Source organism: Electrophorus electricus, chromosome 19 (assembly GCF_041902795.1).
Source record: "Electrophorus electricus isolate QZ-2024a chromosome 19, ASM4190279v1, whole genome shotgun sequence".
Taxonomy (NCBI): domain Eukaryota; kingdom Metazoa; phylum Chordata; class Actinopteri; order Gymnotiformes; family Gymnotidae; genus Electrophorus; species Electrophorus electricus.
Genome location: NC_137515.1, coordinates 2992442 through 3007091, shown reverse-complemented (window position 1 = coordinate 3007091; position 14650 = coordinate 2992442). Strand labels below are relative to the sequence as shown.

Below are 14650 nucleotides of genomic sequence, written 5' to 3'. Positions count from 1 at the left end.
CTGTGTGTGAAGTGCTAAAGAGATCATCTTGCCTTGTCCAGCTTTGCTTTGCCTGATTTGAAAACGTCTGCACTAAGATACATAGAAGGTAGCCTTAACTGAAAGAGCCATTTGATTTCATTTGGATTAGTGAGGTTTTTGTGTGTGTGTTATTTTGATGTCGTTGTGGGGACCAAATCTATCTATCCTTTAAAATTCTGAAGTAGTGAGGTGTTTTGGGTTTTTTTTACTCAAAATATGCTATAAAAAGGAGAAATCTTTGGAGTTTCTTGTAATTACTGACGTTAAGGTTTAGCCTTTTTATCTGGAGAATAGAAAATTAATTGTAAAAAAAACACAAAAACATAGTATAAGTGCTGTGTATGAGTGCATGTTTGCACTTGTGTGATTAGTTTGGCAGCAATTTATCAACTAAAACCTAGTATGTGTGTCTTAGTAGCACTGATTGCATACTGTGTGTGTGTGCCTGTGTGTGCCTGTGTGTGACTGTGTGTGCATCCTAGCTGTATGCAGTGGAGAAATCACGGATTCAGCCGGAGTGGTGCTCTCGCCAAACTGGCCTGAGGCGTATGACAAAGGCCAGGATTGTATCTGGGGCATCCATGTGGAGGAGGACAAGCGCATCCTTCTGGACATCCCAGTGTGAGTGCCGTGCTGCGGGGCCCAGGGGCCCGAGGCCCCGGGGCTCAAAGTATCCAGCCAGATTTGCAGACGGTATAGGCCAGCTCTCTCTTCACAGTCCTGCAGTGCTCCACGGTCGGGGGAGTCTGCCTTATTTTGTGGTGAAGTGGTTTTCAGGGACTAAAGCTCACTCCATGGATTAGATGGAGTTCTCCTCCAGTGCATGTGCTCATATATTTGTGTGTGTGTGTGTGTGTGTGAGAGAGAGAGAGAGAGAGAGAGAGAGAGAGAGAGAGGAGAGAGAGAGAGAGAGAGAGAGAGAGAGAGAGAGAGAGAGAGGGAGAGAGAGAGAGAGTTTTTTGAAGGGAACTTGCCCTGGCGGTGAGAACCAGAGTGAATCCTGCTGCTTTCAGCCTTGTTAATTCCACACTAACTAGCATGAACTGTCTATCAGAAATCTAATAGAAATCTTAGTTTCAAATAAAGGTGTTGTGTGTGTGTGTGTGTGTGTGTGTGTGTGTGTGTGTGTGTGTGTGTGTGTACGTGTGTGTCCTATTTTGTTTACAGTATATCACCCTTCAACCTCTTCATTTCCTGGATTTATTTGTTACTTATTACGCATGTTTGGCCCTGTGGCCCAGCTGTTCTGACCCACTATTGACTTTCTCTGCTCAGGAGCAGCGTACGACTGTAGCAGGAGCTATTAGACGCAGATGGGAAAGGCATAGTGCCTTAAAGGGACCGCCCACACACACCCCCCCACACACACACACACGCACGCACACACACAAAGCCATGCAGAGGCGGCGAGAGGAAAACGCGGATAACCAAGGATGAAAGGCCATCTAATGTGTTAACGGAACGAACGTTGGACTTGTGATGGATTCACTTGGAACCGATGAGCAACCTGAATCCCGCCCAGCTTGGCCCGGGGTTTAGGGTTGTTAGTCTTAACCATCACTAAATAAATGCTGATCCTCTGATTAAGACTTCCTCCTGTGCTATGACTAAGACTTCCTGATTTCCTATGCTAATGGATGTGCCATATCTATATAGCGGGGGCAGGGTTCTTCTAAAGGTCGCCATGGCGCTTTACACATTAGGCGCACAGCATATCGAGGGGGGGCAGTATGGCTGAAGGGGGCAAACTGCAGAAGAGAAGTATAGCAGAGAATATTAGCAAATGAAGTTTGTTACCTGCTTTTATCTGGGTGGTTTGTTTTCAAACGTTTAATCAGGGCCAGTGAGCGAGAAGCAGGCATCTTTAATGGGGGTGAGATGTCACGGCCTGCTACAGTTGACCAAACTGGTTTGCTGGTGTGAGACAAATATGTTTCCTTGCTGATATATGAATATCCCTTTTTCCAATCAATCTGATGTTTTTTGGGAGGGAAATACAATGTGGTTTGTATAAATTTTCATTCAATCGGTAACATGGGTACAGTTCACGTGGTGCTAATGTCAGTTCTTCCTGCCCAACACCTGAAATGAACGACCCTCGACTAACACTGTTAGAAGAGCATGGACCAAACTCCAGCTTTGAAATGGCTGCTAATAATATTTTTAGCTACGCGCTGTAATTTTGTCTAGTTTTATAGATAACAATGTCACCCTGTAACAGAATCCACGTAATCTAGTCTGTTGGAGACTGCTTACTGCGACATGAGCTGAGGGTATGATGACTTTGGCGTGTGGGTTGTGAGAGACTAATTTGCGGGCATACATTTCCTCTTATCATCTCGCTACACTGGTCTTGTAGCTCCACTGCGAAACTAAAGACCGACACTAAACGCGTCCTCCTGGCTGAGAAACTCCGTTTTGTTTCCAGGTGTTTCTGACGATGTCAACAGAGCCTAGCAAACCAGTCCGAGGCCAAGATATCCTCGCCAAATCCTTTGTAGTGGTCTCGCACGCTTGGACCCTCTAGGTGCTGTGAAAGCGCTCCGCCCACGCGGTGTCCGTCCCTCCCCACCAGGGGCAGGAGCTATAAGAGGGGATGGAGTCGGGGGGGGGGGGGTCTGAGTGCATTTGTTGGGCTCTGTACGCCATTTCCTGCCCGGCTTGCCTTCCTAATGAGAACACTTTCTCTCCCCAATTATCATTCAGCAGCTCTCGCCAGCTCGCAATTACTCAGGACCAGCACGCATAATGACGGCTGATTAATTGATTTAGCATAAACAGGAGGGCAGAGCCGGCGCTCGTTAAGACGGAGCAGAGCAGGTGTTGGGTGCTGCACCTGGGTGATGTGAAGGGCTTGGCGGGGCATGCCATGGTAATTCAGTGATGGAATGAGGTCAGTGAACTTGTGTTGGGCCACACTCGACGCAGCGTAGCTCTCAGTGCAGGGACCAGTCAGCCAAATTTTGTCTATACATGGAAGACTAAATTAGAGGAACGAGTGTTTCATGGAGTCGTATGGAGAAGGAGCTCTCCTGTGAACGCCAGTAACGGCTAGTGGGGAAGATTTTATTAAGATTTATGCTGCTTGCATAAGCAAATTGAAATGTCTCCTGTTGCATGGACAGATCATAATGTGAGTGTGTTTACTGTTCCATAAAGCAACAGTTTTTTTAAAAGCACACACACACACACACACACACACACACACACACACACACACAAAACATATACATAATGTCTAAAACTGACGGTACTTAGCTTCAATTGAAGCTGGTGAAACCCAACAATGTGATGATGGTCAAGAAGGATAGAGTTTCTCCGAGTGGTACCTCCCACATGAGTAACCAGACTCCGCCCCTTCTGTCTAGAGCCTGGCTCTAAGCCCCGTAATTAATAAGCCCTTTTTAAAGAGCTTCCCTGACCGGGAGGCAGGCCAAGACTTTGGCATTTCCAATTCTTAAAAGAACCAATACTTAACTTTTCTAATTAAACTACCAGAGAGTTAAATCAGAAGAGAAGGAAAGACTTCATTTTTTTTATTGTTCAAGACCTTGTTCAATCCATTTAAAAGCCTGTTCCTGCCGGACAGCGAGCAGTGGTGCGGCCCTTCGGGGAGATCCGCGCGGCCATCGCTGTTCGGCGCTGCGGCGTGTAGAAGGCATCCGGACATCACGGCAGAGCCGTACACCTGCGGGGCCGGGCTGTGTGTTCCCTGAGCCTTGCCGGCACCTGCACAAGCAAGTGTGTGAACGCGGCGTTCTTCTTACAAAGAGGTCTGCTCGGCGGTGCCCTGCTGTGCTTGCGCCGAGTAACCCAAATACATCTCAGTGCTCATCCGCTCCTCCAGAAAAACCTGTTTCCTGTTTACTGTGTCTCTTCCTCCCAGCTGCAGGGCTAGGACTGTGCCGCACTATAGGCATCTGTGTTGGATGTCTGCACGCTCAAGGAGGAACAAGGCATTTGCACTTTCGGTGACTGTACCACTTCTAAGCAGTAGTTTTGTTTATACCCACGATGCCGTTCTTCACGCCGGAGCGCCGGGCTCGAGTGCCACGATTATATTATTCTTCCTGGAAAAGGCTGTTGGTTTCCTCCAGCCTCCTAGAGAAAGCTATTTAACGTTTACTGTCAACAGAAATGGCCCCGCCGCTGAGTCCTGGGGGACTGAGATAGATTGTTCTGGGCTCCCCTTCGCCGCAGAGAGTGGCGCCTCGCTCTCACCGCTCGCCTTCTTTCTCTCCGTCTTCCTGTCGTTGGTATTCTGGAGGGAGCTCGGCGAGTTAGTTAAACCCCAGGGTGTCCACCAGCGTGCAGAGGCGAGCGGATCCACTCCAGCAGCAGCAGCACCGCCGCCTCTCACACGCTAAGCCCTGAGGGCATCGTCCTGTTTAATTATACCTGCTTAATCCCTTCCATCGCGATGATTAGAAGCACTGGGTGCACACACACACACACACACAAACACACACACACACTATCTGACATCCAGCATAAAAATGAGTTCCTACAGGTGTAGAACACACTTTTTTTTTTTTTTTTTTTTTTTTTTTTTTAGAAAAAGCAAAATTCCCAGACATAAATGGAGACACTTTAGACTGCAATGCCAATAGTGGAACCATTGAAAAGTTTTTTTTACTGTCGGGGTGAGGCTCCGGGAGCCCGAGTCATAAGGATTTCTTTCTCAATAAAGCTCATTACATGCATATGAACTTGTTAACTCTTGAGTTAGGACATTTTTAGGATAGTTCCATGTGCTTGACATTATAACACACCAGACAGAAATGGACAGCATTGCTGAGTGTAAGGAGCCTTTACAGTGGCAGGTCAAGCCTGGGCTAGTGGGCGGGGCGTTTGGAATGTGATTTGTTGACAGGACGATCAATCAGAGCTGGACTAATTTGCATAAAGGGAGGGGCAAATCCTTGCAGTCATTTAATAGTAACTCCTGGGGGGGCAGCCATCTCTCCGAGTGCAGTGGCTCATGTAAATGCGGTCTGGCCAGTGCTGGGATGGCAGCGCCGATTTGGGAGACACATGATTGATGGGTACAGGAGGACCGCGCTTTCCCACTGCTGTGGGCAGGGAGGAGGCGGTTTCTCCTCAGAACTCTGTCCCTCCGGAGCACTCTTCAGTTTGCCGCTAGCAAATGTTAACGTGGGCCATCCTCAGACTCTCCTGCCACGTGGCACACAGCCAAGCAGAACGTGGCCTACGCTGTAACGCACGCTAAGAGCTTTCTCCAACTTACTTTGACATTTGGGGGGGATGGGCTGGCTTGCCCTGCTTAAACAAATGTCAGTGTTGTGCAGGCAACATGTTCCAGTGTCAGCAACCCCCCCCAACACGGATACGCACTCCAGTGCTACTCCCAGGCACCAGGCCGGGGCGAGCCGCGCTACGCTTTTCTGCATTGCACACGGCCAGAATTTTCCCCGGCAGAATTAAAACCATGATTGATTCCTTCCATTGACGCTGCGCGCTTTCCGATTCCGTCGCCGACCGTGCTGGCCGTGTTCGTTTGAAACAGAGAGGAAAACGACGAATGGCGATTATTGTAAGGGGAGACATTCGGGGGCAGCAAACAGACCTTTTGTTCGCTTTATTAGATTTTCAGGTCTGCTCCTCGGTGCAAACGTGGTGCCCAGTTGAAAGCGAATAATTCAAATCGCCTCGACTTCTGAAGCGCCTCATCAAAATGCAAATGACCTTGAACTGGAGCGGCGCGGACATATCGCTTTCACCCGTCCGTGCCCGGGAGACCGAGCAGCACGTGCCGAAATAGAACTGATGCCACGCAGGCCGGTTAATGACTGGGGTGCTTGCAGCTATTGCTGTATTCTCACTGAGACTGTGAGCAAGTGCAAATGGCACTAAAATGGAGCATTAACATAAATGGATCATTTTATTCCCATTACGCAAATACACACACAGAACCCTGCATATTCATTAGTGTGTCTTCGGAATAATTCAGTGTTTGTTTCGAGTCGGCACCGTTCAGTATCACTCTGGATTCGATCCCACACAAAGTCCTCCATCCCAGTGCTTGTGTACAGCTCTCACTGGGAAAACTGGGAGTACTGGTTTGCCAGGCAAGCAGAAGCATATTTTACATCAAAGCAGACAGCATGAAGATCTTCGAAAGGGAACTTTCGGAGACGTTTCGCAGAGCACAGAGAGGCTGCACACATCAAAACGGCACAGACGGGAGTCCTGGGAGATGTTTCACATTCACATTTTAAATAAATTGATCCCAACATATTAGATCAACCGATTATGAGTAGCATAATTTTATTTCAGCGTTTCCGAATTTTATGCTAAGTACAAAATCGTTGACATCACATTCCCAGACTGCTTTCAAATATGAAATACCAGTGATAATCTGCATTAATGATTTGTGCCATTTTCTGCCTTTTAATTGATGCAGTAAACATTTCTGTTGTGGTTACCAGCTAGGCCTGTGTGCGAGGTCTTCTGCCTACTCCTCACAATGGTACAACCCAAATCGTAAAGGTTGTGTTGCATCCCAGACGGGGAACGTGAGGAGGCCTGCTATAAAAAATCTCTACACGGTGGCTCTGTTGTCTGACTCATGCAACTCCTACCTCAGGTTCCTTTTTTTGTCCAACAGCATGTATATAAAGGCAGCACAACATCTGTGTGTCTTTGATGCTACCTAGGCTTAGTCTGTCCACACACCCAACCACACACACACACATATATATCTAATGCAACCCTTCAATGAAAATGAATGCTACTGACGCCCAGCATGGCGAGAATCATACCAGCTGCTGCAGACCGGTTAAATTAAATCGGAAAAAAAAACAGACAGAAGGTGTTGGATCACTTTTAAAGAAAATACATGAGCTTTCTATTGTGCCTATGTCTAATCATGTAAATGCCTTATTTTGAAAATGAGAAGTATGCAGTGAAAACATCAATGTGCTTCTGCCCGTTTGGAGGAGACTGTTGCCATAAATTTGGTTACATATAGTAAACACAGTGGCCTGTGCACATATTTGGGGACTAAGAAATCTCTTCATTCATAAGAGTAATACAAATGCAGCTTTAAAGTGACCGTATCTTCACAGGCCCTTTTGTTTTGGGTTGTAACAGCATGGATGTGTCCAGTGTCACCAACGGTCCAACTGTTGCCGACGGTAACTGTTCCCTTGTGAACTATTAATTATGCCATAACTACTACCAGTGTCTCAATCAAGCCATTTTAAAATGATCATTGACCTTGTCAGGCCGTGGAATGTGTTGAAGTTCAGTACTTTTACTGTAATGGAGACTCATCCAGGAAAGGTATTAAAGATGGATATTGCCACACCTGACCTCCGCTAGGAAACTTCACATGAACGGTAGTCATACTCAGAATGAGTGCCTGGGTCTCTCTTCTTCCTGTAACACATTACCCTGACACTGGCAAACATCTGCCTTGTTTTGGCTAAGCTGTGCATTTAGGTTGGAGAATTTGTATTATTATTTAGCAATAAACAGTATTTATATTGACTGATTTACAATAAGCTGTGTCGGGAATGCCAAATAGCCTTACCTCATGCAAAGATAGAGGCTCTTTGTACGAAGAAGAGTAGGCATTTACCCAGAAAACGATCAGAACCCAGAAACGATAAGATCTGCAGCGGACCAAATCTGTCTTTTTAATGTTGTCTGACCACATCTCATTATTGTAGTGTAGTGTGGGATATTGTGTAATACTATTGTCTTAATATAGTGTACAGTATAGTCCTGTAATTGTGATTTTTTTTTGTCCCATCTTAAAGCCTTCATCTCGGTAAAAACGACATGTTGACGTTTTATGACGGTGACGACCTGACGGCCAACATCCTGGGCCAGTACAGCGGCACTCTGCCGCGGTTCAAACTCTACACCTCCATGGCAGATGTGACCATTCAGTTCCAGTCCGATCCGGCCACCAACATTTATGGCTACAACAACGGCTTCGTGGTGCACTTTTTTGGTAAGCAGCACTCACAGAAGAGGGACTGCCGGTAGCACTGCGATTCCCGATGCTTTGGCAATCTTGAGAGATGTGCAAACCGCAGAGCAGGTTTTTATTTTTTAGGACTGAGTGATTGTACGACATTCATTTATGGTTAAGACAATCTGTTCCATCCTTACTTGTTTTGACCAAATGAGTCACGCTCGCAAAGTGGCAGGCCCTCGGCCACCGTGTCACAGCAAGCATTAGTCATGCCAGAACACTTGGCAAGGACCTGCTCTGGCATGTGGCACTGTGAACAATCACTGTGAAAGGAGAGCACACTGCTTTCTGCTTGTGGACATATTTACACGCAAAATGGTGTGCGGCGTCACCCCAGTTGCATTCCCCCTTTCCACCCCCTGTCAACGTGGCTGCACTTGGCTTTTCACACTTGGCACGGGTTCCGTGCGGCTACCGGGCCACCGTGAAATTGCAGGCGCAGTCCGGCCCTGTTATGACGGCCCGGCTGAAATCGATCAGGCGATCGACCGATACGAGAATGGCCCGGAAATTAGCAGGATGATGATTGTCCCCCTTTCTTTCTCGCTGCCTTCCCTGTCCACAGAGGTGGCCAGGAACGACACGTGCTCCGAGCTCCCGGAGATCGTCAGTGGCTGGAAGAGTACGTCCCATCCGGACCTGATCCACGGGACGGTGGTGACCTACCAGTGCTACCCAGGTTTCCAGGTGCTCGGCTCCGAGATCCTCATGTGTCAGTGGGACCTCACGTGGAGTGGGGACGTGCCCAGCTGTGAGAAAGGTTAGTGGTGACGTTACAGGCAGGAGTAAGCCATACCAGCTCCCTGCACCCCTGAGCTATGTAATAACCATTGATTACCTAGCCCAGGTGCTTTGGAAGCTGGTATTGATCAAACAAAATGTTAACTGGCTGGTAAGAATAATGCACTGTTTTGATTGATTGTTTTTTTTTTGCCCCTCTGTCATAGCATTAGAGCAGTTTCCACAGGATCCACACTAGTTAATAAACAGAGAGGCCAGTTAATGTCTTCTGACTCGCGGGCTTTTCGAGTGGCCACACAAAGATCATTGTAAAGCAGTCTTGTCTATATGAATACGGATACCCCAACCCTTTCACCTGTGCCACTTAGAACCCGTTCAGAATCATGGCATACAGTTTAATAAGAGACACTATTAAATGGTGATTACATCATCTCCCCGAGGGCCCCGTGGAGGTGCCTCTGTGGGTCTGGTCCAGTAGCAGCGTGTACAGTGAATTACACTCGTAAAGACGTCTTCATGAGAGGAAACTTGACACTGTTGCCAAGCGCTTAGCTTGACTGCCTCCGCATAAAACTTGCCGGCTCCATTAGCACGCCGTGCTGTGTCGGTTTGTCTCGACTGTGAAAAACGTGGCCAGGGAACGCCCGTGCTGTAATAAAACCACAGAAACACAGTCACAGTCGAGAATATACAGAGAAGCAACTGGGATGTCATGGCAAGCTAACCCTCTTAGAGAATAACTGCCACCTACAGGTGATAAGTTGCCACTGCTGCATTTATTTTAATACCACTTACCGAATAAGGTAGTATATGGAGAACTGAATAATTCAGAAAGATTCAACAAAGATTATTAACATTCAAGAAAGCATACTTTCACGTACCTGAGACCTGGACATTTCTTGCATACTAAATGTCTCGCTATCTGAATGGAAAACATTGTTACGGAAAGTCGTCCATTCTCTAGATTGATGTCCAGATAGAGCAGTAATAATTTTGTCTTGCTTCGTTGACAAGTTTCAGCTCGTTTAGTGTTCTTAAACTTTAATCTTCTCTGTCTATAAGATGCAAACAGCCAGAAGACCTCAATATCGAACCTCTCCATTTTTAATGCGGGCCATATTGGGTCCAGTGGGCCGCTCTGAGTGGTCAGCGGCGGTCCTCACTCTTTCCACATCTTTGTGGGGGTTTTTGTTCACGGGTCATAACTCTGTAGTTCAGATGAAGAGAGAAACCTTCTTCAGCCCTTGAGGTTAATTAAGTGATTTATGCTGAGTTCACCCAGAAAAAGCAGATGTGATGAGCATGCCAAAATTGGCCTCATTAGTGTACGCTTGTGTGTGTGGGTCTGTGTGTGTGCACGTTTGTGTGGGTTCCGCAGTGATGGCGTGTCCGGACCCAGGCGTGGTAGAACACAGCCACAGGGTGGTGACTGGCTCCCAGTTTGCCGTGGGCTCCACTGTGCAGTATGTGTGTAATAAGGGCTACGCGTTGTCTGGGCCAGGCATCCTCACCTGCTGCGGCCGCGACACAGCCGACCCTAAGTGGAGCGAGAGGCGGCCAAAGTGTGTCCGTAAGTTTCCACAAATGTACCATTCCCTGCCGTGTACACGCACATGTAATTAAATGTTTCAGTTAGATCATGTATGTTGCATACCATAGCAGAGAAAAGCTATGTCTAATCTGCAGACATTTATATTGTTACCCTCTGTCACCACCTAGTGGATGTCAACGCTGACAATAACTGATTTGATAGTGCCCTGATTTCATGGCATATATAACACAAAATCCAAGTTTCACTTAATAACAGTAACAACTGTTATTAAACAGGCGTTATGAAACTGTGTTGTTCTCCAGCCGAGCGGTACGAACCTTGCAGTAACCCAGGTGCTCCGTCCGCTGCTGTTCAGAGCGCAGAGAAAGCCTTCTTCCAGGCTGGAGAGACGCTCACCTTCGCCTGCCGCCCTGGCTATCAGCTCCACGGGGAGGCCACCATTCGCTGCCTTCCAGGACATCCATCTCAGTGGAGTACCTTGCCTCCTGTGTGCAGGGGTAGGAACCGGGGCCTCGAAACACTATGTCAAACACTGTAGGGCTTGAGGCAGGCTGGGCCCAGAATCAACTGTCGAGAGGTTCTTCTGGTAAAGACAATGGCAACCAGTTATCACGGCCCAGTAGGTTTAATCCCTCAGAGTAAGCCTGTGTTAAGTTAACAGGCTTCAGGGAGGGCACTCGTAGCCGTGGAGCAGGCGGTGAGGTTTTTACTGCTGTTTTTATCTTGCTATCTTGGCTCTTACATTTTTAATTGAAGTCATTAGTTTAATTGAAAGCTGATTCAACTGATGTTTCCTGTTTAAAGCTGTCGCAAATTGAATAGCTCCGTTTAGGCTACAGAACCAGTGAGAGGCCATTTGGAGAAAATGAGAATACTTAATCAAAGGTTTCCCTTAATAGTCTCCATTATTTTTAAGTGCCTAAACTTTTTTTTATGCAAGGGTTGATTTTTACAGAGTAATTCATTTTTGTTTTGGTATTTTTGCTGCTGGTTTTTCAATTATGCTTCTAAAAATGGCCTTTTCTTTTTCTCAGCCTCAGTGGGAGATGTTAGCGGACGCAGATTGGATGGTAAGACTGTTTCTCACATCGGTTGTTTTAATCAAAATGATCAAAGTTCAGTCATGTTTTGCCAGATGGCTAGCCAGTTTTAGAAGTTTATAATTGCCGTGTCGGTTGTTGTAACTTCTGTTAGTGTTGTTGACAGCTGTTGTTGAAAGTATTAATCCCAACTCTGTAATATGTTACAGTTGAGGCATCGAGTATACGAAGAGATTACATGAAACAATAGAGACATATGTGTAGAGTATGTGTAGAGCGCAGTTTGAACCTGTCAGTAGAGCATTTTAATCCCGTCCGTGAAAGCAGTTTGTAATCTGTCATTTCTGCTTTCCTCCTATAGTCGTCAGCTCTGACTTTGGTGCAGAGGGGACCACCATAACTATAGCGGTTATGGTGCCAGTTGCACTGGTGTTACTGGTTATCATAGCCATTTATGTGTACTTCTCAAAGTGAGTGGCCTCAGTGCTCGTAGGGGCTTTGCTGATACTGTGTAACACTTGTACTCGGGTATCCGTCAGTGAGCGTGTAATCGCAGTAAGCATTTGCCTTCTCCTGCATCATTTATCCAGAGTCCAGGGTAAGACTTTCCGCTTACGCCGCTCGGCCTCCCCGCGTTACGACAACATGACGGAGGAGTCTGCATTCGACAACCCCGTCTACGAGACTGCAGTAAGTATGGACATCCTGAACCTGAGGGACGTGGACTCCCACAGCACTGCCGTCCTTTTCTGACTATTCATATCCACCTCCTCGGCTGTCCTGCCATCTCCTCACCAGCAGAGGGCACTCTTCATACCACTTCCATTCTCACCTGAAGTCTCTGGCTCTACTGCGATAAATCTGGTGGTAATTAAAGATGCTCCATCTACACGCACCAGATAAAGATGTTCAATGTCCAATATAGACTGAAGCCTGACAGGTCTCGGGGATACACTGGATAGAGCTGCCACTATGTATAGCTTGAGCAAAGCGTCTAGTTTATTTACCTCAGCGAACTCTTTAAATATTTTGGTTTTTTATGGAATGTTGCACTGCTCTTTGTCTGAAAGCCAAAGCTGGGATGCACAGACACACAGTGGTAATATTCACTGTCGCAAGATGTTGCCATTATCCAAATACATTTCATTATGTACACCCTCACCATATCATTGAGTGTATACGCACATATTTATTCCATGTGTTCTGATTCTTTGAGGTTTTACAAACATAGCTGTGTGATATGGAATATTTTGTCTATATGTTAATATGTTTATGGAGCTTAAATCATCACTTATTATCATTGTATTAACAAATCAATAGATTAGTGAAAGTCTATTGAAACCAAAATATTTGCTGTACAATTGCTTATTGCACTGTTTTATATATTTGGCATTTATTTTGCCCATAATAAGAGGGAAGGTCCTCTTGAAAGCAAGAGACAATGACAGAAGCTCTTGCGCTATGGTAACTGGGGAGTTCTCACCATGTGTTTCAATCTTTCTGCATCTGTGCGCTCCGACCACGGACCTCGCTGGCCACCCCCTCGCCCAGCCCCGGCTGGCTCTCCGCGCTAATTAACAGCTCCGAGTTGGGCTGCCCCGGTGTGACCTCGCCATCAGAAGAGCAGTGAGGTGAGGTGTCCTGAAGGCGACACACATTCTCTCTCGACTCTCGTCACAGGGGGGACAATCCCGGTCTGATCTACAGTCTGATCTGATCACCGCCAACCACAACGTGACGTCCTGCTGTCAGGCTTGTGCGATGCATCACATGACGTGGTCGAGCTGTATTTTAACGCTGAACCAAAAACACTCATAGAAAAATGACACCATCTTTATATTTAAAGTTGTAATCATAGAACAATTATAAATACTGATGCGATTTAATCTGGTTTTTCTCAGGTCTCTTTGGAAGGCTCAAGCTATAACATGCCATTCAGATCAATGTTTTCGTTTGATCCACACTGTGCACTGTGTTAGTCAAATGCTCGCTTTCAAATCCCACTCTGTCGGATTAAACCATTATATATGGGTTTATACTATACATTAATTAACTGTATATAATACTTATTCTTTATTGTTTTTATTTCTTTATGGTAAAAGCACTTCTGTGTACTTTTGGTTTCATGGCGATAACGGTGATATTTCTGGAAATCATTTCTTCATACATTGAACATGTGACTCTTTATTATAGCCCGGGCAAAGAATTGCATTTACTGTACCATTTAAAAGTGTATCAAAACACACTGATCTAGGCCAGTAGGTGTAGCGTGTGGAAGCTAAACTCACTGAAGCAGATCGGACCAAAATTTAAATGTATCAATTGTACAGCTTGACTAATAACATTTATATGGGCCTCACTCAGACCATGCATTCACACTCCAGCCAGTTCTGCGGCACACTTGCGTTCTGCATGGGTATATAACACACACTGCTGCTCAAAAAGGTCCTTGATAAATATTCTTATCATTGCAGGAGACAAGAGACTGTGAGATGTCTGTTTCGGGCCTGGTCATCAGTGGAGTCCTACGTCTGGCACCTCTCCTCTCCCATGACAGTTCTTGCTCCTTTCCTGGCAACCCTTCTACTCCGTCTCTGCCTTTCACGGAGTCCTTGTACAGTATATTTTTCTCCAGAGGACCTCTGCCAACACTGGAAAAGCGGTGGACAATATGATGTTATTTTTGTAGCGCTTCGGCAGCAATGACCCACGATACGTGTGTATGAAAATAAGAACAATAGCAAGAGGATTTTTTTTTTTTTTCCATTTGGGATTCTTCAGTTCCCAGGTGGAAAAGTCTGTATCCAAAAGTCTGTATCCATAAGACAGGACATGCTTGAGAATGACTGTCCCATATTATCTAACTACGCCACAGTGACACTAAGACCATCATTATTCAGTCTGTTTATTACATGGAAACCACTGAATGTCTGCATGGGGGTTTTATTTCTTAAAGACTTGGTAAATAAACTGACTATACAAAATCTAAAATGTTTTTTTTTTGTCTACTTTGAGAAAAGATGAGTACACCTTTGATAAATACATTTCACTTACTAGTGGATAAAGTCTACTACTTCCTGATAGGTATAAGACTCCTTATTGATAGGCCACAGACCCATTGCAACAATCAGAATTTGATCAAAGGTTATTCTTGTCAAGTGCAAGTGGATTTTAAAAGTGCTTAAAAGCAATTAAACCAAGTGACCTGTAGCTTATCTGTGAAGCGTGTGATTGGTGTATGAGGTCCGTGTCAGTTGAACTGGCCAATCAGAGATCAGTGTAACGGCGCAA

General features: G+C 46.0%; 1 protein-coding gene across 13 annotated transcripts in view; it reads left to right on the top strand.

Moving 5' to 3' along the window:
* The window catches only part of sez6a (seizure related 6 homolog a), a 91964-nt gene extending 77614 nt beyond the window's left edge, over window positions 1-14350 (top strand). Inside the window, exons 9-19 of one of the 13 annotated variants that reach the window (XM_081702562.1) lie at window positions 504-642; window positions 7806-8002; window positions 8592-8786; window positions 10146-10337; window positions 10622-10816; window positions 11354-11389; window positions 11721-11829; window positions 11950-12049; window positions 12158-12226; window positions 12911-12990; window positions 13834-14350. In XM_081702562.1, the coding sequence (XP_081558688.1) occupies window positions 504-642; window positions 7806-8002; window positions 8592-8786; window positions 10146-10337; window positions 10622-10816; window positions 11354-11389; window positions 11721-11829; window positions 11950-12049; window positions 12158-12226; window positions 12911-12937 (1259 nt within the window). In that variant the 3' untranslated portion in view covers window positions 12938-12990; window positions 13834-14350. Of the gene's footprint in view, window positions 1-503; window positions 643-7805; window positions 8003-8591; window positions 8787-10145; window positions 10338-10621; window positions 10817-11353; window positions 11390-11720; window positions 11830-11949; window positions 12991-13833 lie in introns of those variants that run through there. The other 12 variants (XM_081702563.1, XM_081702561.1, XM_035535899.2 and 9 more) reach the window with 12 other exon arrangements.
* Window positions 14351-14650: the final 300 nt, after the last annotated feature.